At 42.7% G+C, this 26,518-nt stretch overlaps 1 protein-coding gene across 1 annotated transcript in view; it reads left to right on the top strand.

The window, feature by feature from the left end:
* mctp1a (multiple C2 domains, transmembrane 1a) overlaps positions 1–26,518 on the top strand; it is a 130,399-nt gene that overhangs the window by 83,059 nt on the left and 20,822 nt on the right. Inside the window, exons 12-17 of the mRNA XM_041936402.1 lie at positions 332–434; positions 1,028–1,129; positions 1,640–1,714; positions 4,352–4,471; positions 12,455–12,571; positions 23,355–23,411. Of these exons, the coding sequence (XP_041792336.1) occupies positions 332–434; positions 1,028–1,129; positions 1,640–1,714; positions 4,352–4,471; positions 12,455–12,571; positions 23,355–23,411 (574 nt within the window). The remainder of the gene's footprint in view (positions 1–331; positions 435–1,027; positions 1,130–1,639; positions 1,715–4,351; positions 4,472–12,454; positions 12,572–23,354; positions 23,412–26,518) is intronic.

Genomic DNA, 26,518 nt, shown 5'->3' with positions numbered 1-26,518 from the left:
CTATACATAACATCAGCGATCTTCTTGCTAGCCTAGTTTCAAAAGATGACACGTCTTCACACTTTAGTTCTACTTAACTCATGCAGTAATGTAGTGCAATATCACATAAAGAATGTTAATGGGGATTTTTAAACATTTATGTAAATGTAATACAGGGTATTCAAATATAAGGCGTTTGTTATGCCTCGTATAGCGTTTCAGATTTAAACTGTTTTCTGTGTGTCTTTAATATTTAAAGAAGCTGCGAGATGTGATCGCTTTCACACTCGTTCAGTTCGGAGCCCATATTTCAGTTTATATGTCATTAGTGCTGTCTTTGTGTGTGGTCCAGTAACGTGAAGGACATCCACTCGGTCCTCGAGGTCACTGTTTACGACGAGGACCGAGACAGAAGTGCAGACTTCCTGGGGAAAGTGGCGATTCCTTTACTAAATGTGAGTCAAAGGCAGATTTCTCTGTGCGTTTCTTTTTCTTTTCCTTTGGGGATAAGAGAGAGAACATAGAGGAACGGAAAGACTGAAAACACGCAGTGGAAGATATAAAAAGCAGAGGTTATTTTTGCAACTACACAGATGAGACTGTTATTATTTCACAAAGAGAATAAGATGACAGGAAGGAGGAAAAACGGAAGAGAGGCTGAGAAAAACGAAGAGATTGATAGGTGAGAAGAAAGAAAGCGAGGGGACGAGAGATGATATGAAAATGACACTGATCGAAAGATGGAACGATGCGATTTAGAGAAAAAAGAAAGATGAGTGTCTCTTATATGTGGAAAAATATAGATAGCCTGTGAAAGAACTATGTGTCTAATATATCTATGCTGTGCTGTACAGTATGATTCCCCAGGATAGTTAATTTCTGTTTGACAGAGCCGAGCTGCAGTGGGTAATGAACAGGTACTTGTCAGAGTTGCCACAGTTGTTTTGGGTTCCCTGTCAGCGCCAGCAGCTGGGGTTCAAAGGTGGCCCGGGGAGCCGATTCAGCCGGGTATTGCCAGACAGACGCCTGTCATGTCCCTCTCCCACAGATCCAAAATGGAGAACGCAAAGCCTACGCCTTGAAAAGCAAGGAGCTGACAGGGCCAACAAAAGGGGTCATCTTTCTCGAAATAGACGTGATTTTTAATGCTGTAAGTCTTTCTTTGCTTTTTGATTCTCCTCCCTGATTTTTTTTTTATTTTGCCCCCCACCCCCATTATCCTCTCTCTCCATCCCTCTCTTGTTCTCTCCAGCACCTCGCCCCCCCCCACGCCGCTGTTGTCTTTATTCTGTTTGTCCCCCCCCTCCCTCGCTTCCATCTCATCCCTCGTCCCTTGTCCCTCGTCCTCGTTTTGGCTTTAATTATCGAAGACTCCCTCTCAACAGCCTTTGTTCGTCCATTCACCATCGCTGTGTGTGTCCTATAGCGGCCATCTTACAGCTTTCTCTCCTGCTCTCTCTAGCCTCTGACATGGGGCACGCTCTACACATGTGCTGCGATGTTATATCAGTGCACATTGTAACAATAATCTAAACATAGCTGCCTGCTGATTTATTGTCATCATCTGTCATTTTATTCATCTGTTTCATTTCGAATTAGTGTCATTTCACTCTCACCGTTTGCTGTTTGTGACGCTGTGTGTGTTCACTCCGTCCTCCAGGTGAAGGCTGGTCTCAGGACGTTGATTCCCATTGAGCAGAAGTATATCGAGGAGGAGCCCAGAGTGTCCAAACAGGTACATCAGCAGCCAACACGTATCTTCTACCACTCCGCCTCAGTTTTATCTGTGTCCACCACTGCTTCACTATCTTAAGCAAAACCAACAAGCCTGGAGAGTGGCACCTTGTAAACCACAACAACTGTGTGGGCAAGATACAACAGGATGATTGAAGGAAAAACAGCATTTCGTTTCTTTTTTTTTTTCCTCTCCCTTTTCGCACCCGCCCCCCCCCCCCCCCACATCCACTCTGAGTGGTGAATAGAAATGTCAAGCTGTCAGCTCTGGGGTGCATAAGTAGATTGGCCATCCTTATAGTTGGCCCTCTTTGCCACTGCTGCTTTGCACTTCATTGTCACGCCGCTCAGTGTGGCGGCACCACAAAGGGCTGAATAGTAGGGGCTGGCCCACATCAGACATGTCATATGAGTGACCGTTTGGGCTGAGCAGTCAATGCTGCGCCATGCACAGCCGAGCACAGCCCCGCGCAGCACAGCACACACACACCAGCTCCCATACCACCCTTTTGTCAGCCCTCCATCTATTCCCTTCTTTCCACACTGTTTCTGCCTTCTCTGTTGCTCTCTGTCTCGACCCACTCCACGCTTTTCTCCCAAGTGCAGAATCCTTTTTTCATCTCCATTTCACCTCTGACTCATAGAGATGACCCATGTCAGCGTCTCGCAATGATGATGTCACCGGCTGCTTTGGAGGGATTGCCCCGTGAGGGCTCTTTTGTGTGGAAGCAGCTCCCCTGCTGTTGCGTGCCGCTCAGTGTGCAGACACACACACAGAAAAGAAAAGAAAAAAACACATAAGCTGCCTGCCAAACAAAACCATTTAATTGTAATTATGACATTTGACTGAATAAATGACTTCACCACTTTCCTAAATGTTTTTAAGGAATAACTCAAGGCTCTCTTTGAAATAATTCATGAAAAATTAAATATTCTTATCAAGGCAGTAATGGTAATAATGAGTACAGCATGTACATCAAGTGCATGTGCTGAGGAACGTGGAAATGGATGATTCACAGTCTTGCTGTCCTCGGGGTCTGTGTGTCCCCAGCAGGACACCATACACTCATTCTCAGTTTGGCAACAAAAAGCTTCACATAATTATACATAGAGAACGAGGAATCCTCCTCTCATCTAGCATCAAAGCAGCCAAGCCACCCCGAACCACATGCAAATCCACCCGGAAACGCGCATACATTCAGACAATAGACTTTACTGTAGTGCTACAAACACATGCTGTGTAGCCATGGTATACACACATTCAAACACACACACACACATACGATTTCCCAAAGAGTAAAATAATGGCCTAGAATTTTTTGAACAGCGATCTGCAGAGACAGTTTGTCCTTTGAGAGCACTTTCTCCTGGTGGTGACCTGATTGGGTGGTTGGCGTTCTGCGCCGCTGTTATGTTATTCCCTGAATGGTTGGCAGCCCAGGGGGAGGACAGCAGTTAGCCAGTTCTCTCATATCTGGCCAAATGCACGGAGAACCCTCAGGGAGAAGAATCTAGGGACTGTGCTGGAAATTGTTATGATCGTACTTAACTTTATCACTGAGAGTAGACTTAAAGAAACATTGTGAGTCAGCTTGTCACACTTAAAGTGGCCATTTGTCCTATACAGAACACTGATCCACATCCATATATAGCTATCTAAAGAAGGAAAACACACCAATGTCCTCATGGTGTCCTCACTGCTGTAATGTTGTAATATTGAAGCCAAAGTGAGGTCAAACCTGCAAATCTCAAGTTGTAAAACTTAATGCTCCAGTTAACTTTCCAAAGTGACAGCAGAATGAGACAGTGTGGGCTTTCATGTTAACTAAGGTAACAATTATATGATGTAGCACATTTACTTTGGAAAGTCGTGATGAACTCAGAGCTTAACATAAAGAAACTTGACCTGTTTAACAGTATATCCTCACAAATGTCTAGTTCAGTGCTGGGCTCTAATAGCTGTGCTTATGTGTGTAGACAGATGATTTTGCTCCTAAAATCTGTTTATGTATTGCATCTACCACTTTTCCAGTTGAGTGATACAACCCCGATTCCACAAAAGTTGGGACTTTGCGTAAAATTAAATGCAAGCATTTGCAAACGAGCTGTTTCCCAAAAACGGTTTTACAAAGTGTTCCTGAGCCCAGGTATTAATCTCCCTTATCCAATCATGTGTTCACAAAGTGTTGAACCTCGCTCCATCCTCGCTTGTGAACAACTAAGCCTTTTCCAGGATGTCCTTTTCACAGTCACTATCACCTGCTACCAATGAGCCTGTTTACCTGTGGAATGTTCGGAACAGGTGTTTTTGTCTTTTGTTGCTCCTCTCCCAACTTGTTTGAAGCATGTTGCTGCCATCAAATTCAGAATAAGCAGACATTTACAAAAATCAATGAAGCAGATAAAACATTAAATATATTGTCTTTGTGCTGTTTATAATTGAGCGTATGTCAAAAAGGATTAGCCAGTTATCACACTCTGTTTTATTTATACTTTACACAGCAGCCCCCTTTTTTAGAACCAGGATTGTATATCATGTGTCTAACACCATGCTGTGTTCTTTGCTACAGCACGTTTCTGACCTTAAGCGTTCGCTTGTTTTAAATTTTAACTTGTTTTGTCTTTGCCTTCTTTTCAGCTGCTGCTGCGCAACTTCAACAGAGTTCGGCGCTGCATCATGTTCCTGATCAACACAGGCTGCTACATCAACAGCTGCTTCGAATGGGACTCTCCCCAGAGGAGCATCTGTGCTTTTGTGGTATGTAGAGTTACACTTACATATACACTACCATAAATTGTGGCCTAATACATACACATTTGGACATTTACCGGCATGTTCTACTGAAACTATATCTTTTTGGGTAGAATTACTCTGTTGCCACAAAGATGATTGTGCTGTATTATCATTAATTTGGTTTATGAAGAATTTAATGTGGCAGAAAGACTCCCAGAAATACACTTAAATGTAGCTGGGCCTTGTTTTTTGTCATAGAAAAAAAGCACTTTTTGAATAAAATTGAATGAATCTACTCACACTGATCAGTGCTATTCTAAATATATTAACTGACAATAGGCATATATTTCAATGATAACACTTTGTATGCCAGTCAAAATCTGCGCACATGCTGCAGGAGAGCAACATGTTCACAGAGGCTGTAGGACCATATCTGCTAACAAAGTGTGGATCCTTCACTGGTAATTGCACACTCTAACATGAGAGACTGTTGATGTCTCAAGCACAGTTAAGTATGTTACCACAGTGTAAACCCCACTACACACTGTTACTCACACTCTCAAATATCTTGATGCAACAATCTTGATAAATCTTTTTCTGGCTTTGTATTAAATGTACAAGCGCACATGGTATATATACTGCACATGTCATGTCAGACAGTTGTGACACTCAGTTGCTGGGTATGAGTGGAGAGTTGGTGTTGCAGCTTGAAACCCTATTTTAAATGATACTTTCAGACATCCAAATACTTAGAAAATGCAGCCACAATGTATTTAAGTGTGACAAGCTGTTCCTGCAGACAGTGGAAATGGCAGCTTCTTTCTCTCCTCTTCATCCTCTCCCTCTCTCCCTCCCTCCTGTCATCTGTGTCTGGTATTAAAGGGTGAAGTGTAATTGGACAGCAGAGCTATCAGTAAAAGACATTCTCCTGCAGGGCGGTGAGTGGCTGCATGGAGGTTCCTACCCTAAAGATGACAGAGCAGGCATTTAATCCCGTCTGGTTTAGTGTCCTGACTTAAGTAGGTACAGGACAGGTGCACCTGCCCCGCCCCAGCCCTTTACCATGGGGCACTAAGTGTCTCCGCAGCAGACATTAGACATTAGCTGCATTTGGCTGTCTGACACCAGTTTCATCTCTGCAGAGGCTGTATGTGTGTGTGTTTGTACAGCAGGTCACAGTGTCATCACAAGACATGGGTCAGAAGAGACATCGTATTGATCAGTTAACATTTTCCTTCTGTGTGTGTGTGTGTGTTAGAGCGCTCATGTGCGAGCCTGGGATGTGCATGTACGTTTGCATTTTCTCTCATGTAAGGCTGAGCTGGGCGTGCGAGCCCTTGTGTCTTATCTTTTAGAAATAAATGAAAATGTCAGACAAAAAAAAAAATGTCAAGGAATTCACAGAAAACAAGGTCACTTCAGAATTGCCAATCTACATGGTGAATAGAGAGAGGAGGATGCAGCCTTGGATGGCGCCACCTCCACGTCAGCACACACGTGCATGCACACTTACCTTGTATAGCTCTTCATCCTCTTTGAAAACACAGTGTATAGCACATCCATTTCTGAGTAACAGTGCCGACTATTCATATTCTCATTGTACTCACTTAAATTTAAAGTATTCAGATGGCGATAAAGGATGTATCTAGGCCAAGGACGTAGCGTTTTATAGTTTATAGAAAGTCTGAAATTTAGGTGTCATTGTGCTTTTCCTCTCCGCCCCCCCCCCTCGCTCTTTTGGGAGTCTGTTATCGTAGGAGTATGCACTTAGCTAAAAGCATCAGAGTATTTAGGGCCTCTGCTCTACACAGGTACTCCCTCCCTCCTTTCCCTTCCATTTCTTCATCCCTCTCTCATTTCTCCCTCACTTTGAGAGGCCTCTTAATCACTTCGCTCATCTCTTTAAGTGGGTTTTTATGGGGGGCCATCTGGCCAAGGTGGTGTGTTCATGAAGGTGTACGGCTGTGTGTGATTATGGCCATGTGTGTCTGTTCACATGTGCATGTGTGTTTCTGTCTGGCTGTCTTTCTAGACAGATGTTACACTTAACTTTCCAACACGGCTGTAGCTACAGAGGTGGAGTTGTGGGCAATTCAACCTCTAAACTTACAAATGTGTGCACTTCTTAACTGCTAAGTAAGCCTGAGGGGGGAATTTAAGTGTGTTCATATATTTGTGGGATTTTGTGGCTGCAATAGTACATCAAAATGCAGTTGTCATACTGTGTCACTTCACAACACTTCCTCCATAAAACCGCTCAAAATTTTCTTCATGGTCCCTTACACTCCTTCTGCCCAGTTCTGCAGTGCCAGCCGCATGTACACGTCGCCCATTAGTGCCAGCTGTGATTAGTGTGTATGTTGTGTGTGTTTTGTGTGTATGTGAGAGAAAGAGAGATATCACATAGTCTCACATGCAGCCTTTCTCTCTCTCTCTCTCTCTCTCACACCCACACTGCTGTCACCCACCCATCCCGACAGTGAATCAGCCACCGTGGCAGCTTTGCCTGAGGCGTTGGCACAATGGACGGGACTGGAGTTACCTCCTGTCCTGCATGATGGGTGGTGTGTGTGTGTGTGTGTGTGTGTGTGTGTGTGTGTGTGTGTGTGTGTGTGTGTGTGTGTGTGTGTGTGGATGTGTGGGTGTGTTGGCTGGGTGGGTCTCAGTGTCTCACTCTCCCTGTCTTGGGGTTAAGCGCCTGCTTCCTCTCGCCACACCTGCAAGCTGACTGTCTCTCCCTTCTATCAATCCATCCATCCCTGTTCCTCTTTATCTCTCCCTCCCCTCCCCTCCCTTTGCTTTCCCTCCCGGAGAGTTCAGGCCATTGTGGGGCTGAGCGGTGTTGGGTTCTGTTCTCCTGCTGCTGCCAGCTCTCCCCACGGCCCCTGCAAGACAAGGCTGTTATTGCCCCAGGGACCGCAGGCCTCAGCAGCTCTTCCTCCAAACAAATTTGCTGTAACTTTATCTGCAATTGGGCCCTGAATTGGGAGCAAATAGAGGCAGCTTTGTGAAGCTCGGGGAAGGGCGAGGGCAGCGAGCTGGGGGTTGTTGGGGAGGCAGGGGAAATGATACCGGGCTCTTTTATGTCAGGCAAAGTAGGACTCTTATCAGGAAGAGAGCCCAGACAAGGGAGCTACTTCTAGAGGAAACTGGAGCACCTATCACCTGCTTTGCATTTAGATAAAAATTCACCCTGCTGAAATAAAAAAGGGAAAAAAGCAAAGACAGGTACAGAAGCAACTATGGTGTGTGTGTGAGTGTGTGTGTGTGTGTGTTTGCACATGCCTGGCTGGCAGTTTGATACACACACACACACAGTGCAGAGACAGCAGTCAGTGGTACACACCACTCCAGGTCTCTTTAAATTGCTCCTTTGACTCCTCTTCAGAGAACCTGTCTAACTTTTAAAAGTTTTAAAGTCGGGAGTTCGTCTTTGCCCACAGCAAGGGACAGCTTTGAAAGATATACTTTCACATTTTACTGCTCTCCTGATTTGCAAAATGAATGATAGTTGAAATATAGTGGCATGACTAACAGAGAATACCAAGTCAGAGTTTAATCACCAGAGATTGAGACTTAACAGAAAATGTGTGAAGCCTTTTGTTGAGAAGTGGGGGATACAGCATCCTTACTTCTAATAGGTACCAATGTGCAGTTGCAGCACTGTGGCCATAAAATGGTGGATGCTTTATTTTAATTTTCCATGTTATTACAAAATGACTGGCTTTGACACATTGGGTTTAGTCATTCAGCCTGTTTTTTTTATTGGATGAACAGTATTAATTGTGCTGTAGATCTATATTCTGCAGGAGTACAGCAGGGGGCAGTCTAGCACCACTGAATGATGGTTAGGTCCGGTCACAAACAGGACACAGTCTCCCTCCCTCTCGCGTTCCCTCGAACTTAACAGGACTTTCTAGTTGCTATCTGGCAACACTTAGTGCCAGCATGGAAATTGATGTAAGAGAGATAAAGGGGAACTCTGAAATCCAAACTTCAGTTTCACTCCACTGAGACAGATCAGGGGGAAAGTTAGCCTGGTGTGTGGTTAATGTAAGCCAAAGTACTGAATATTACCCTCCCACAGTGCCGCGGCTCAGAGCCGTAAGGACACGGATTGTGTTTTGAAACAAATAATGCAAGATACAACTCTCAACGTGCCACACCGACTGCTTGAATAAATCATTTTGACTTGTCTGTTTTGTTAACGTTTTTAATATATCTGCTTGTGTTCTGGGGATTTCTTAATATTAAGAGAAAGCATCAAAAATAATAACTGTAATTAAAACCAACTGCAAAGACTTGTCAAAATAATTTAGTTTGCTGATTGAGTGTAGTGATATTTTAGCCACAATATAACAAATTACACTGTCGTGGTTTTACTTTGTTCATGCTTGCGTTTGTCTATTTTAATTATAAATCTCATTTGAATTTCAGCTTCTGCTTAGATGTGAAGTTTGCCCAGTTCAGATGTAGTCTTTACCTATGTTTGAAATGTTTTAGCAGATTTGACAGTGGAAAATATTGTTTAACTTTGCTTTTTGACAAGTGAATGGTTTTGTTCTTAGAAATTTCAGTTTATTTCACCAAAGACTTGTTGAAGTACAAATAATTTTAAAAGAAATGATGATTAAGTTTTATGACAAAATAGATTTGTTGGGAAAATAATTGCTGCCAGTTGTTTTGGTGACAAAATTTAATTTCCAACATAGAGGAAATAAACTGCTCACTAAATTGATCACTGTTCTTTAGTAGTTCAGATAATAACAGGAGTATTTCATACAGTGGTAGAGTGATAAGGAAAAAGAGGATACATGTCTCGTTTTTGTTTTTGTAGCAAATGGAAGTTACACATTTATTTAAGTATTCTTAAGAATAAATCAGAGAGTTTGCATAATCTGAATGATATAGAAGCAAATATACAGAGAGACAAACATGCTGGCTGTGTTTATATGAATATTTTTCCATTACCACACAGGTAAGAATTCAGCAGTGTGAAACAGAAAGTGGAGTGAGAGCGGAGCCTGATGAGCTTCCCTCTGTGTGCATGTTCAGATATTCGCCGACCACTACATAATCTGTCTCTGACCACACAGAGTCATCTACAAATTATTCCCTTAGACTACATCTGGAGATTCATTTAGCTTTTTCCTCCTCGTTTTTCCCTTTCGATCCAGCATGTTTTCATCGTTGTTTTTTTTTTTTTTCCTCCGCCTGTCTCTGGTCACTGACATCCACAGCAGGCTCCTTCCCACTCCCTCTTCCCCAGGCGAAGAGCCTGCTATCTGGTGTAGCAAGCAACGGGGGGTGGCTGTGATCGCCCAGTCCTGGTGGAAAGGTCCAGGCACTGCAGGGCCCCTATTACCGAGCCGGGGGCCATGGAGACGGGGCAGGGCTGGCCACTGCTGAGCCCGGGTGTCTGGTTCCTCTAGCTGCCAGTCAAAACTTCGCCCTCAGCAACTATAACCAAATGGAGGAGGAATGAAGGGGGACAACAGGTTACACAACCTCAGGCAAATGGAGAAGAAAGCAAGATAAAAAAAAAACAAAAACATAAAAGACAGTTTTAAGGTTTCGTATAAACATCAGGAAAGTGAGGAGCAATTAATTTGTCCGTTGTGTGATAACGATACCATAAGCGATTGGAGAGCCAGACACTAAATATCTTTACAGTACAATGTATGTCTGCTGTATGGTATATTTATAGCGGAGTGTTTGAAAGGAGCACTGTGTGTGTCTGATGAAGATGTTTGTAAGTGAGCAGTTATTTATAGCTTCTACCAAAATAGGTTTAAAACAAGTGAGCTCCTTTGTTTGTTAGACTGAAGATGTTTCTGCACCTCTATTGCGCATTGTTTAGTTTGAGATTGTTCCAGTGTTTATCAATGTTACACATCATACAGATTCAAAAATTATAATAATTCGTAGGAAGATGGATAATTTTAGGATGGTTGCATTTTGTGGAGAAAATGTGTGTGTGAACATGTGTTGTTGTGTTTGTCTGTATGTGGGTCTCTGTTGCTGAGCTTACACGGTCCTAACAGCTTTTTATGATGTATGAAGGGAAATGGTTGTGTTGCTTATTAGTATACAAATATGAATTATTGAATAGTTTCTTTCCAATTCTCCTACACAGCTGTATCAGAGAAAGACTCTTTGTATATGAGAAAGTGAAGTTGAGCCTGAGAGAGACAGAGAAAGATTTCGATCCTTTTGGGAGATTTGGTTGTTGCACCAAGGCCATTCAGGTTTATTTGAAAAAGAAATTTTGCTGTGAGCATTATGCAAATACACTGGACATTTCTAATGTTAAATTTATATCTCTTTTTGCTTTGTATACTCAGTGTCTGTTAGTTAATTTTACATGAAGTTATGGCTGCATTCAAAAGTTGGGATATGAGCCTTTCAAACTTTTGTATGTGTGAAGTGGAAAAGTTGAGAAAACGTAATTGTTAAATTCTGTTGTTATTGCGAAGAGTTGTTTGCATTAATATACAGGTGCATGTGTTTGTGAGTGTGTGTGTCCGCATGAAAGGAAGATAAAATACTGACGGCACAGTGTACGAGTGTGTGTGTGTGTGCAGTCTAGTGTCCGACTGGCTCCGCTGCAGTAACAGCAGACCTGCGTACGCACTCTGGATGGGCTGTTGAACCTCATATTCACATTAACCTTAGACTGTAAACACAATGAAGAGCTTTATTTTCAGTCTCCTCTCTCTCTCTAACTCCTTCTCCACACACACACACACACAGAAATTAAACTATTTGATTGTTGATTATTAAGCGTCCTCTCCATTGTTGATGTTCAGCCAAACAAGATAGATCATAATTGGTACACAGTCCAATAAATATGCTTTATACAGTAATAGTCTCAATTTCACCACTCTTAAAGTTTCCCATCAAAACTGATTGTTAAACATGGATGCATTTCCTTACAGGGAGTAATTAATTTCAAATCGTCTTTGCTCACATTTGAAATAATGGCTTTCTTGTACTTGAATTTGATAAATATGTTTTGCAGAAAAGATTAAGTATTAAGCATGGTTTGCATTTCCAGCATTTGTTATAATTGCTGCTGAGGTCTTATCGATCATGAAAAATCTCTGTTTACTTAAACATGATATTATCAGAAAAGATGAAAATTGTTTTCTTCTATTAGTTTCTGAAAGGTTTTATTCCCGTCAGATTCTTCCAGCTAAACTTTTTCAAACAGTTGTCTTATTGCATTCTCACAATTGACACAATGGCACTAAAAAATAACAAGCTTCCATCATTAGCAATTTTACTTTCCCACGTATATCTACTCTCAACCACCGCAGTAATCTGTTGTCAGAGGCTAAAGAGCCCTGCCAAAACCAGAATGCAAGGTTTTAGGAAAGGTTAATTTTCAGATGGTACTTTTCTTGTTTGGTGATGAGAGGGGAGGTATAGAGGTTATGGTTTTGGCAGATGGGTGCAGAGAAGGTTAGAGATGGGGCATAAGAGTCTTTTGGGGTAGGAGAGAGGGTATTGGGACTTGGAGTGACAGGGTTAGGGACTCGGGGTGTTGGGTGTGTGAGGTCAGATGCTGGGGTTTGGGGTTGAGTATGGAAGGGTCAGCTTTGACGTGCTGCGACTGAAAACGGTACATGACCTCAGCCTCTGGGATGATTGGCAAGGAGGAAAGAGGCTCTGACGGCTCATACTCATCCTCGTCATCGTCCGCCGCCTCAGCTGAAGGCCCAGAAAGCCTTTAGGGTCAGGCCGTTGAACCTGGGCTCACCGACACCAGGCCTGTACTTTTGTTGAAATCCAGTCTTATTTTTACGCTTTGTTCCATGGTGGTTATGATTCTGCATATGAATGTGTTTGAATGCATGACGTTTCCAATCGCACATATGGCCGGCGTACGTTCTCAGGAGTTTGCCTCATGGGGGTCAATATGGGGTCTTGAATGTATACATTCTTGGCGCACACTGTTCTCACTTTTCTTTTCCTGATGGTTTTTGTCTTTTTCTCTCCCTCCAGCTTTTTGTCATTGTCGTTTGGAACTTTGAACTCTATATGATTCCTCTGGCTTTGTTGCTGCCTTTGGCTTGGAACTACATTCTCATCGCATCGGGGAAGGATACCAGGCAAGATGTGGTGAGTAACCTCATAGTTTCTTTCTGCACACAATGTGGGGTTAAAACTTAGCCACCATTGTTTCATAGAGACATCACGCTCTCGTTTCATTTACGACATTAAGCACGTTTACATGCATTTCATTCCTTTGAAACTACACTTAATACAAATAATACATATTTGTGCTGTGAAAAATGTAAGAAGTGATTAGTCTCAATATGCAGATGAGTTCGAAAACAACATACTTCTTTAAAGAAACAACAAGATGAGTATTATACAGACTCATTTAAAATAAACCTTTTGATTAAATAGCAGGCATAAACTTTGAGCAAAATTGGAATTTAATTTAAAAAATCTCTGCTGAATTTTTTTGAATTAAAAAAAATCCATCTTCCCCTTGAGAAGCTGCATTTTCAGTGCAATCTCACATTTCTCACTTTGCCTCCTTTGAGGCAAAGAAAAGGGAGAAATAATAGGCTGTCACCTTGAGCTACGTTACGCCACTTACCTGGTAGTATATTTATTTAATTCATTTATTTTTATCTCTTATACCAATTAAATGATGTCAAAGCAATGTCATGGAGAAACAGACATGTTTTAATCATGGCCAGGCACATTTGGAGAGTAGAGAGTGAAAACGAGAGAGCGAGCTGGACTATGGAGTGAGCGTGAACAATGAAGTGATTAATTTTAATAAGTGCCTTTTTTTCCAAGACTCAGTTGGAAATAACCAGTTAACAGAGCTCAGATTTTCTTGCAGTCTCTCGCCTTCTATATGTGTATATTTATCTCTTCATAAGGATTCTTTGGGTTAGATTGGATTGGAAGACATGTTAAATTCAGTCATCATAATGAACCAAATCTCATTGCTGTGTATCACTGAAATATATTACACATTGCAATGGAATTAGATGTGAACTGTACAGAACTTACAACAGATTTATTTGGAAAGTCTTCAGAGCTAAGATTTATTATTCATAAGCCTCTATTTTCATATTTATCAATATCAGAAGTTGGCAATAAAATCTGCCAAAGATGACCCCTATGAGAAAGATTCAATAACCCGGTACTTTTCCATTAGTTTGTGCTACATACTGGAATTTAGGGTATTTAAACTGGTTACAGTCAGTTAAGTCAGTATTTAAGGTTTGCACTTGTAAGTAGACAAATAAAAACACTTAATTTGTGAATGACAGAACTAAATTGCAGAATATTTTTCTTCGCCTGTAGATGGCGACATTGCTTGACAAAAAAAATCACACATGCCTAAAGACAAAACCCGGCATGATGATTTGTCCCCCCCACCTGCTGCTTGTATTTATCCAGACCTAATGATATTCTTTTCCCATGCACTACCTAATTAAAATGAGGCAACAAAGGTGACATATTCTCGTAATGTGCCACTCACTTCACATACGAGTAAGTACATATAACTCCTACTTCATGCAGAATTGCTTTTCTCTCCTCCTTGAAAGGGACCATTGTGTCTCAAGTACCTCAGGAATTGGTAGGAACATCAAGACATGTTGATACTGTTGATACTCGTATTGCAAGTGCCTTTTAGTGCGACAATGCTGTTCTGCTCAGTTCTACAAAGTTTTCCCTCTGCCCGGAGACAAGAGGAGATAACGTATGGACACTTATTACTGTACTTGCATAGGATCTTATAATGTCACAGAATATCTGACTCTGCCTTTGTAACATCGCAGCACTGCAACTTTGTCTGTGTTAATCAAAGTACATCTACATTTAGACCAGGAATCTGGACTGCGTATTTTTGACTGATGTTAACTTTGGAATGATTGAAGCAGTACCATTTTATCGCCTTTGCCAACAACGATAACCAACAGTATTTATTCTTTCACTATGGTTTAACTCCTTGTAGCTCGTCTTGTTGCTCCTCTGACGGTTGTTTCAATTTCATCACCTTCAAGGTGTTGTTTGAGTATGGTTGAAAGGACATCTCTACTTGGGACACTTGGCTGAACAGATCACCAAGACCAGAAATGTGTTTTAGCCATGAGAACACTGTTGCAAAGTTTCATATCTGACTGTTTCGCAATGAAATGTCTCACTCTTTAATATGAGCACAATCAGCAATGGCTTCAAGTGAGTGTGTTGTGTACTTCTTAGAGATAGATACTCTTAATATATGTGAATTGGAGTGCCAGTGTTGGTTTTGGCTACTGGAGTGTAGGCAATGAAGTTCAGGGCTGGTAGTGACATAGTCAGAGGAAAATATGCAGTGCAAGAGAATATGACGGCAGTAGCGTATATGTAGTATAAGTGAAGGTTCAGGTGCGTGCATGACACATGAATACTGAATATTGTGTGTGTTATGATGGTGGTGTTCTGCCCTCTGATGTAGTCTGGTATGTTCTCTTTTATTCCAAGGTTATGATTGAGGCACATACAAAGTGTCGAACTACAGCTCATACACACACATGCATTTGCATGTATGAGTCAAGGTGTGTGTTTGCGTGCTACTACTATGTGTGTGGGTAAATACAGTGTGTGTACATAGAGAGAAAAAAGTCATGCGTGTGCCTGTGGGAGAAATACGGGTGTGTATTTCTATCTTCTGTCTATGTGCAAGAATGCATGCACAAGCGTGCATGTGCATGAGTGTGTGCAGATATTCTTCGCAACAATATTTCCAATGAAAGTGGGATTAATTGTCAAAGATTAGCACCATTAATGCTCCTTTTCTTGCCGCTGTGACAGTTGTGCTGAACAGTACAAGGCAGCACGGCTGACACAAAGAAGATTCTCTGACAATTATCGTCTCTCTTGTCTTGGCGTTGGAATCTTACTGCCTCAGGATTGGTAAATGTGATGAACTTTCTCTTCTTGCTCCATTATCAACTCTCTGCCTCTTTCAGTCGTGACGTGACTATCTTATGTCAAGCTTGACTACATACAGTAAAAGTAAAGTGCAGTGGTGTAAGCATTCATTATTTTCAGGCGTTTGTGTTTGCAAATGCTACACATACGCACACACATTCAGACACCAGCATCCCCCGAGTCCTGTCCCTGTTTGTTTTCAGATCTGCGGCGGTGCAGGGGGAAGTGGGTACAGTGAGAGCATACAGTATCTGCGCTCTTCGCTTCCTCTCCCGATCCCCTGGATTCCTCTTCCGAGTCTTTATCAAGCTGAAGTCATGGACGACTCACTATTTCCCTCTGCACTTGGCAGAGAACAGAAAAGAATAGAAAAGAAAACAAGGGAAAAAGGCTTTCTAATTACTTTAAACAACGCACCAAATTAAAGCATTGTGCTGAGCCGAGCAAGGGTCAGCATCCGGAGCACTGCGGTTTTCCAGCAGTCTGGGGTGAGGGTAATGCCAAAGGAATCTCTGCTGAACTCACTCTGAAGGGTGAGAGAGAGGGAAAGAGAGAGAGAGAGAGAGAGCGAGCGAGAGAGAGAGAGAGCGGGTTGGGGGGGGTAGAAAGAGAGAAAACAAAAAAGTATACACTTGAGTACAGACTTCCTAATGAACTGAGGGGCCTTGCTTCATCTGATGGGTTCAATGTGAGGACCCTTCTCTGATTTTACACCGCAACCACAGTCCATGGCCCTGTCTATAGCAAATAAACAAACACAGTGTTCTCTACACGCTGTAATTCACCACTCAGGGTCACTGAGTGTTGTGTGGTTACGTGCTGCTTTGCAAACAGATCCCGGATCAGCGCTCCTTACCCTCGCCCCAACCTTGACCAGTACCTGCTAAGCAGTCGGAGCGTCCTCAGAACAGCGATTAAAGGAGGCGATGCACCAGCAAGGTCGCCGACCTCCTCTCTTATCATGTAGCACTCTGACCTGTGAACCCTGACTCTTCAACATTGTTAGCTGACCTGCGTGTCATGCTGTAACATGCTCACTGAAGCAAACAAACAAAGCAGAGGACCTTTTATGCTTTTGAATATATGCAGGTTGGGATGCTGCTTTTACTCTGACATTCAAAGCTGATAATGTACCATCAAGGAAGGCCAATCCTTTCTTTCTGCATTTGTGTGGAGTCTCCTATTTTGGAGGAGCACTTTAATGGCATGACCCTCTCCTGCCATCTCTACCTTGCTGTTAAACCTTGAACGGTGTGGAGCTTAGATCCATCTCAAGCCTGTTGCAAAGGAAGCTGCCAGTAGGCTGGGCTCGGTCAACCAGAGGACAGGCAGCTCTGCTGGAATAGAAAAAGGCTGCAAGGCACGTGTGCAGGCCTGTGTATCTTTTCCCAACAGTATGTCGTATTCATGTGTGTGTCTGCGTGTGTGAGTATATATGATGGGCACTGAGATTAAGGAGCAGAACACATCCCAGTAGAAACCCCTCCTTGCTGTTCTGTTGGCCCAGAAAGACCCTTACCAGATGTTATGAAGGTGTTAATTTCAGTGCAGGCTGTCATAGAGGGCACATACTGAACATGGTGATGTCTCTTTCTACAACAGGATGACGGGCAATTAGGCCTCGTGACACTGGAGAACCATCCTCTTTATCCCATGCTTCAGACCATTACGTAGATTCACCCACTGGATCTGCCAAACCCATTACTGAAGAGAAGACCTTAATGGCCTGAAGATACTTCACACTTACAGACATGCCTTCAGTGGCGAGATAGAGCAGCCTACTTTCAACCCAATCTACATCCTGAGTTAGATAGCATTTAAAAAAAACAATTATAGAGTCTAATATCTGTGATAGACCCTTTAAAGTAAAAGATTTTCTACTAATTTTGTATTTGTTTAAATCCATGTAGTTATACTAGTAGTACTTTAATCTTTACTTTCCTAAATGAGAAGCACTCACTGTGACAGCAGTATATTGTTCATTAGTGTAAAAACAATCTGGTTTATCTCCAAGACAGTAATAATGTCTGAGTTTATTGGAACATTGTATCATTTCTAGGACAAGATTTCATTGCCATTTTTATCTATTCTATTTTCTCCCTGATTTTGCATCTCAAAAAACTTGTCTGCGTCTCTAAACACACTGTGCCTTGACATCTGCCCTCATTAAGAGCCACGCACAACACAGGTAGAGAAGAGTAAATATTAAGAAAGCTGGAAGGAAAAGAGGAAACGCTGCCTATTATACCTCAACTCCTCCAGAAAGTCACACCTCCACTTTTTCCCTATAAAACCGCAACTCTGGAAAGAAAGGGAGAACAAGAAAAATAGATGGAGTGGGAGCAGGAGACAGAAAAAGACAGAGAGGCATTCAGAGAGACGGCGCGACAGAGAGACGGAGGCAGAGGAAAACAGCGGTGGATGGCAGGCACTCCTCAGTGCGGAGTCAGACATGGCAGTTGGTGACAGGTGACAAAATCAAAAGGTCATGTCACTTTTAACTGGGAGCGCCTGTGCCCCACTGATTTCCCCCGTGCCGCCCCGGCATCACCGCGCTCATCTCTGCTCCTCTCTGCTCCTCTCGCTGCCTCTCTGTCTCTGTTAAACTGGCAGATAGGATGGCAGGCTGGCAGGCAGAAAGACAGGCGACGGGCATAGTTTGAAGCGGGACGGGAGCATCGGGAGCATCAGGAATGCCACTGCAGAATCCTCCCAGCCTCCCTTCTCATCATGTTGTCTCTCTTTCTCTTCCTTTCCCTCCATTTGTCTAACTCCCTTCATCACACTGAACCTTTGTAACTGTCTGTGCTCTTTGCTAACAACGTCAGCAGCTCAGGGTGTCTGCCTCAGCGCTTGTTGTTGTTGTTTTGTCTATACAGTACCCCCGCTGTAGCTTGTTGGCAGTTTTCCTGTTTAAACCTTGAGCTTAAACCTACAGATGTGTGTTTGTGTGCAATAGATTGCACATCAAGTGTGTACCATCTGCAGCCCCACTTTTCCACAACTTATTTTGAAAATCAATAAGTCAAGACAATATCATCCGTCTGAGAAGGACAAACAACTTATCACTGAATTGACTGTATTTACTGACTATCTCAACAATGCTCGTGGAGCACGTAAAGCTGTTTCCTCTGGATAGCTGCTGAATCTCTGACTAAACATACCGATTTGTCAGCAAATAAGCAATGAGAAATGTACATTGTGGTAGCGATGCCTACATTATTATCCCGCGACTCAATCTTTTCTAGTGTTCACAGATTTGGTGTTGCTTTCATGAATATGGAGCCGCCCTTCTCACCCCCCACCCCCAGCCTCCAGCTCCGGTAGCACCCCGGCCTCACCCCCATCCAGCCCCCTGCTGGGTGAGCCCTGGCTGGGGCAGTGCAGATGGAAGGGCCCCCCTCTGAGGGCCACGGCTCTGACAGCTTGTGAAGGGCCCGCGTGGGTCAGCCAGGCTCAGCCAGCAGCCCTTATCAGACGCTCAGCCCTCCCCCAGTCTGCAGAATCTGTGGTGTAGGCAATATGCACACGCACACATACACCCACACACACACACATTCACTTGCACTCATGGACAGTGCATACCAAGTAGGGCCTTGAGATCCCCCAGCCAGCCAGTCGGCCAAACCTCAGCAGCTGGAGAGGTTAAAACCCCCTCACGTATCAAAGAGGAAGAGCAGCAGGAGGATGGAGGGAGGGAGGGATAGAGGAATAGGAGAAAAAAGAAGGAGAAAGTATATCTTCATGTTCGCCGGGATGTCTGCCTCGGCGTCAATTCCCCCTGCGGCTGTCATTGGGAAGGTTAGGAGAGGGGATAGTGGAACTCAGCCCGGCCAGAGAGAGAGACAGGGGCGAGTTTAGAGGCATTTTAAAGGAGGGGTGAAAATGATGGGGCTGCTGCTTCAGGTGTTAGAGTCTGCTTTCCCTCTGTGGAGTGTGTGCGTGCACTTGTTTCATTGACATGAAAGTAGCATCCATCCGCTCAAAGTAATTTTTTTGTTCCTGACTTGTCAAGTTACATTTATTCTCACCTGTGTGTCTCCTTACAGTATAGTAATACAGCCATGGATAAATATATCTAGTTAATTAGTTAGTTAGCATTTCTTAATTCTTTTAACTTCATGCTTGCAATCTTTTGTCCATATATCTTAAACCAGGGTTATCCTTTAGATCTACTCACTTTGTATCACATAGGTGAAGTTTTATAAGGTACAACTACACTTCTAATCCTCCACCATCAAAGTCAGTTAACTGTGTTCGAATTAGGGGAGTAAGAAGTTTACAACTGGACATAAATCAAGATTGGCCAATTTTAAGTTGAGGACACCATGCTCTAGAAACTGTGCCACTACAAATGCTGCCCTGATTTAAGGTAAAGGGCTTAAGATCAGCTTTACAATCACATTCACCATAGCACTACAGAGTCATGAGACTATCCTGTAAGCTGAAGGTCACAGTAATAATGCCTTTTGACCCTAAGAGTGTGCGCTCTGGCTTTGAAAAGGCATTAGGGTTGTGCTGTTGATGGTGTGTGAGAAAGTCCCTGTGGAGGCTAAAGGAGGATACACAAATTTCCCTCTCCGCAATCAATAGGGTATCAGAATTTTCCACCTGATAGACAGTTCTTGAAAAACTTCTTTTGGCTATTCCCTTTTACCACTCTTACAACATTTCATCTCAGTCAATCAGTCTGTGCATCAAGGGTTCACTCACACAGGAAAACATCAGATCCAAACACTCTCCGGACTTTTCTCCTACCTTACATTCGTCTTTTTTGCCTGACTTTTAAATTCATTCCAGGCAGACTTTAGCTAGCGCCGTGCACTTCAGCTGGCAGTAAATGGTAGAGAAAGATCTGGCTCTGTAAGGCTGAATGTAAATTAGTGCTGACACGAAGATGCGAAACATAGGAGAGTCACAGTTCCAGCTTTGTTGCTGTGAAACATCAGTCACCAAATAGAGGAATAGTCATGCGAATTCCAGACACCAAAACAAGAGGATGCCACTGTACACCCCTCTATGATTTGGTTTGATTTGGTGCTGTATCATTTTGATGGTATTGCCATTAAAGATTAAGTCATTCACACACGACAAAAACCTCCTGTGTGTAAAATAGTGGGCTTTTTTTCCAGAGTAAAGACCAATAATGGACAATTCTTTTTTCCACCTAATATTAGCGGTCAGCAATTCCTCCTCCTCAGACATTAATGAGAAGTACAGTAAGAGAGAAAAAATCAGAGTGATGTAGCAGAGCTTGTGCTTGGATTTGAGCCAGTGCAAAAGAAACTTAATTCTTGTAAATCAGCTTTTTAGGTACAAGCCACTGAGGCCAAAATATATTCATACTTTCACAGCCATTTGCACTCTCAATGTCATTGTACTCACATCCATTCTTTGTGTTTATTTTATATTATCACCGTCGTTGTATGTATTTATGGGGCACAGTGTAATCTGTAAGAGTAGCCCGCATCATCCCTGTATCATTTGAATAGGTCTGAATATGTTAATCCCCACCTCAGTAGATATTGAATTGACTGGAGCAGCTCTGCAGGCAATGTGAGCGCTACGCGATCCCGTCGACAGCAAGGCTTTGATGCTGCCGTGCTGTAATGATAGTAATTCAAGCAACATGATAATGGGGGGATAAGCAGACAAATGATATCATACACCAAACAGGTCTTAGAAAGAGAGAAAGAATGAGACAAATAGAGAGAGGTAGAGGGAGAGAAAGAAAGATGTTTGGAATTCATCGGCTGCACTGAGGTAATTTATATCCTCCCTTACTGAGACAGTAGCTTCAGTGCACACATTTAGCCGTGGCAATCTTCAGGGCAGATGACATGTTCCGTGTCTTTTTATTTATTAATTTTACACTGTGTCTCATTGCAGGAAACATGACTTCTCTCTGTAACCAGAGGCGATAGAGGAGAGAAAGCAGAGCAGAGAGCAGAGGGAGACAAACGACTCTATCATTCTCTCTGTCTCTCTAGGTCATGCTTCTCCGGCTAGCTCATGCTCGTTCCCTTTGTTTAAAGTTTGGAGCGTGTGCCAGGCGTGCCCTAGTAAAGCCTCTGTGTGGAGGAATCCATTATGTTTGTATTTTGGCACGGTTGAAAGGATTTGGGAGGAACCATGATGACTTTATAAACAGTTATAGTTCATTTGTTTAGGGATGCCAGGAGGCTTTCATTTTACGGTATCACGTCGACATCTTTTGCCTCGGCTGAGCACGAGAATTCCCTCTCTGGTATTTGTATACTGTAGCAGTGAATGTATTCTGTGTCAATAAGGAGAGTGTGAACTGTGAACGTTCAAGCTTATTTGTCTAGACGCTGGTGGAGTCTCAGTGAACTGGGAATAACCAGTTGCTACACAGTCAGACAGTTAAAACGAGGAGTGTCGTGCATACATGCACAACACTTTGCCCTAGTGACACTGCGCTATTGATAGAACACACACACAAACACACATACGCACTATTGACTGTACCCTCTCAACTCTGCTGTTCTGAACTCCTCTTTGTTTGTGTGGGAAGCTGCATTTACATAAGAGGCTTATGTCAGCCGCCACATAGTTTTCCCTCTTATTCCAATGAAAAACAAAAAGGACAAAAGCTATTGTCTTGTTAAGTAATGATTTTTGGATTTCTCCAAACTAGTGTGTGCTGTTCTGGAGGTGGTTAGAGGGTTGTGGTGGTGTTGAGGCTGGGCAAAGGTTTTTTGGGGGGTTGGGGTTGGTAACGCCGTACAACAATGAGAGCAGATGAATGCTGAGGTTGACAGCGGTACGGCTTATGATATGGGTGCTTGTTTATGTAAATTGACGGCAACAATATGACCTTGTGGCTTTGATGTGTAATTGACAGAAAGAGGTTGGATGAGAGATGCAGCAGTGATCTGTGGTTTTCGCCTCAGTGGCATCAGACTACACATGTGAACTTGTGCATGCTCGCTCAAGTACTGTATCACTGAACACTAATCAGATGAAGTATCGCTAACACAGTGGCCCAAGCTGCTCTTTCCATATATGCCAAGACGTGTTTATTTGAATGCTCTTCACTTACAGATAGAGCTCTGAGCTGTATATGAGGGTCTGCGTTTTCCGTTTTTCTGCCAGATTTCAATGCCTCTTAGTGTGTAAGAAATCTATTACTGAATAGGAAAAGCTATTGCTTGCATGCTAGGTTGTTGTTAGGTTGTACACTGCATGTGTCCATATGTGCCTTTGTGTTCGTGACTGTGTGCACGAGTCTGTCTCTGTCATTTTTTCTTTGTGTTGTACAGTATGCATCATGGTATCTTGGGGCTTCAGAGCTACACCAGCTCCGGTTTCATCGGTTGTGGACCACTGAAGCACATAGTTGCTGTTCTTTGTGACTTGCTCTCTGTGCTGCGGGCTTTCTTCTTTCCTCCCTTGCGGAGCATCGTTCTGTGAGAGGATGTGAGACGATAGCTAGATGAATGTATAGCGACAGGAAGGCTGACGGTAGAGGTGAGAGACAAGTGCAAAGGTTAAAGAGGTCAGAAGAGAGCGAGCAGAATCAGGAGAAGAAGAGTTCTGTCTCGTCCTGCTGAATGGTTTAAGATTTTAATGCTTTTGTGCAATGCGATTTGAGTGGATGAATAGACTTTAATCCTCAGCCCGTTGCAATTCAAAGCGAGAGCATTTGCTTACATTTCCAGAAGTGTCAACACATTTGAACAACAGAGTGTTTCTAAAATTAAATTCTAATTCTGAGGCTTGTGACATATTAGCACACACCAATCGAATAGTTGTGCTATCTGCATGCTTTCCATACTCATTAACAAACTCTTGCCAGACATAAGCATAACCAATCAGCTTTAGTATGCCTCTTTGGCTGTTCTGATGATGTTAACCCTGTGTTATCTAATGTTTATCTGTACTATAGCTGTTGCATAAACATTTTTATTTTTTCTCTTTCCTCTGTTGCAACTGTCAGCAAGCAGTGGAGGACCTGCTGGAGGACGAGGATGAGGATTTTGACAAAGATGACAAGGTAATTATGTCTTGTGTCAGGGATGCACACACACACGTACACACACACACACACACACACGTACACACACTGCCTCAGGAGGGGTTGACACTGCTTCATATACCGGAAACACAAACAGACGAATGAAATGACTCCATCTTCCCCTCCCATCTCCTCCCCTGTTCAGTTATTCTCACTGCCTGAGGCACAAACACATGTACAAAGATTGTACAACCTTTTAACCTTTTGAAAAGTTTCCTCTGTAGGTATATACACAACACATTCCTCACCTTTTTTTCCTAGTGGTTTGCTTTGCTTTGGTCTTTTACTGCAGTTTGGTACACTATCCTTATTTTTCCCTTCATATAACACTATGTCGAAATTTATGTTACTAACATTGTGCTACAGCCCTGCTTCATGAGAACATGCACCCATATAAAGTGCTTAGTTAGCTATTTAGGTCCATTCACTGCTCCTTTATGTCCCAGTAAAACAGCATCTGGGCTTGTCCAGACACTATCAGGTAACAACAGGTGGCTGCTTTACTGCCTCCGCTCGTTTACACTGTAGGAACAGCTACTGAAACAAATGCCACTGGATAGGATACAGTACCATGTCAATGTTCCACTTGGGAATGGCAATTGAAATGGTACAGTTCTTTATCTACCCACTGTGTTGTCTGGTGTTTTTTTTTTTTTTTTTGGTGAGGAGCAGTTCAAATGAAAACATTTTCTATTTGATAGTCCGGTCTGGTGAGGCTTGAGCAGTGTTAAGCAAGGATAAAATTATAATTTGAGCTTTTAAGTGAGGCTCCAATCGTTTCCTGTGAAAACCGTGAACTACCTTGACTGAACAATCTGGGATCTGAAATTACTTGAGCTGATACTTGATGCCTTACAGCCACACTCCAGCAATATAAAGGTTAGTAGGCTAAGATGTGGTAAATTGCATGGTCTGTTTTGGTAATCTTTTTGGAGGAAAACTCTGACTGTTTGCAATGGTAATTGTAAAGGCCTTTGACCAGGCAATTTGATATCTGAAAATTATTTTTGCCTGAGGACACTCTGTATGCCGAATTTACTTATGCAACCGCAACCTTGCTACAACCTCTCCCAATTTTTAAGGGTCGTAAGTGCAAGCCTGCAACAAAAGGGTTAAAAAACACACATTTATAGTGCAGATGGTCAAATAGTCATCCCACCAGCAAGGCAGACAATCAGTCAGCCAGGCAGCCAGTTGAACGATGAGCACACACAGATACGTGAGCATTACATCCTCTCCCACAGTGATGCAGAAGCAAAGTTTCATGGCTGTGAAGTTCCAAGGCTGAAATGTACAGGGGGGCACTGACTGAAGATATGCACCAGGCAACCTTGAACCTTTTTTCTTTTTTCTTTTTTTTACCCCTTCTTTACGTCTGTCTTCCATCATTGCATTTCCTACCTCCTCTCAGGGAAAAAATAAAAATACAGACATTTGAAAAGCTGCAGATTATATGAAATACATTTTGGACTTTCATATTGAAATGAGGTGCAGCAGCAGCTTCTGTGGCCTCCGTCAGATTTGGTGCCAAACTGATTATTCCACATAAGAGGGCCTTGCTCTCTGTGCTCACACAGGGCTGGGATGCTGGATAGCACAGCCGCCACAAAGGCTACAATTTACCAACTCTGGCTTCATACATTTTGATCTATTGCTCCCCTCAACTGTTAGCATTTCATTTGAGCTGTAGTGAAGTTGAAAAGGGGGCATTTTTCTTTTTTCTTCGCCTACATGTCCCTCCCCTCCCACTCTCCTTCTACCCTTCCTTCAATCGTCCCCTTTCCTGCCTTTTACTCTTTCATTCTGACACATACTCTCTCTCTCTCTTCCCTTTGCTCTCCCTCCAACCTGGTTAAGTGCAGAACAAATGGAGTTTCAAGGCTTAACAAATTTGTCTTTTACATTGGATATGAGGTCTTTTACATTGGATATGAGCTACAGCTTCAGACTGTATGAGTAAGTATGAAGGACGGGTCAAAGGAGGCCTCTTTTATGGCACAGGCCTATAGGGGAGAGGGGGAGAGAAAGAGAGAGAGAGCAACAGAGAGAGGGGAGAGGGAAAAAAGATTAATAAATATGCCAAGGCCTCATTTTAATTGAACTTGAAGCATATGTTGCAAGTATGTACAATCTGCCCCAGATGTTTACTCCGGCCATGTGCACGGCTCTTCCCAGTGCACCACAAGGCAGCTATTAGCTGGATAACCTTTGCTCCAGAGGCTAAATGGGGTATTACATGGCCAAAAAGTAGAGCACCTGTTTTTCATTGCATAGAGGACCCCTTGCAGGCTTTTTGCCTTGGATCACCACATGTGTTTTGACTTAACAGATTGTTGGGCAGACGTGAAAAGTGTCTTTCTTGTGAGCAAGCACTGATATTAGTCACTTAATCTCAATGAAAGTCCAGCATCTAGACTAATTGATGGGGACGGCTCAGTTGTTAAAGCCAAGCAGGCAGGCTCATGAAGGGTGAAAGAATGTTAGACTAATTTTTTTTCTCCTCCTCCTCCTCCTCCTCTGCCACGCTGTGTGTTTGTGTGTGTGCCGCGTGCTGACCTTCAACATGAAATGTTGCTTGATTCTTATTGCCTACACACATACATACACATGGGCCTTTATGAAATATGTCATACTTTCCCAGTTTGTAACCTCTATTTTCAGTAAGCTAATTTTAAACATGGTGGCAAGTTTCAGATGGACCTTTTCTCCTTCAAAGTACATTAGTGATTCAATACATACATAGTTATTGAAATTGTACGCTTAGAAATAACCCACCTTACATATGTTCTGCATGAAAGGATGTCAACGTGGCACAAAAAAGACGTTTTTAGAGTAAATAGAGTTTTCATAGATTCACATAGTCCAAAAGAACCACCGTGGCTTTGTGCAGAAACCTTTTCATCAATATAACATATTTGAATGTGCTATAATTTAATGATGGTGAAAAGTTGTTTTTTTGTAATAGGAAATATTGAACTTAGGTCGAGTTGAAATCATAGGCCATTCAACTTTTTCTTTAGTTCGTTTTTTATTTTTGAAGGTGTTCTGAACATTTTTTTACTGGAATATTGTCAGAGATTATGTTT

The sequence above is a fragment of the Chelmon rostratus genome, chromosome 5 (assembly GCF_017976325.1).
Source record: "Chelmon rostratus isolate fCheRos1 chromosome 5, fCheRos1.pri, whole genome shotgun sequence".
Taxonomy (NCBI): domain Eukaryota; kingdom Metazoa; phylum Chordata; class Actinopteri; order Chaetodontiformes; family Chaetodontidae; genus Chelmon; species Chelmon rostratus.
This window is presented reverse-complemented; position numbering and strand designations above follow the sequence as displayed.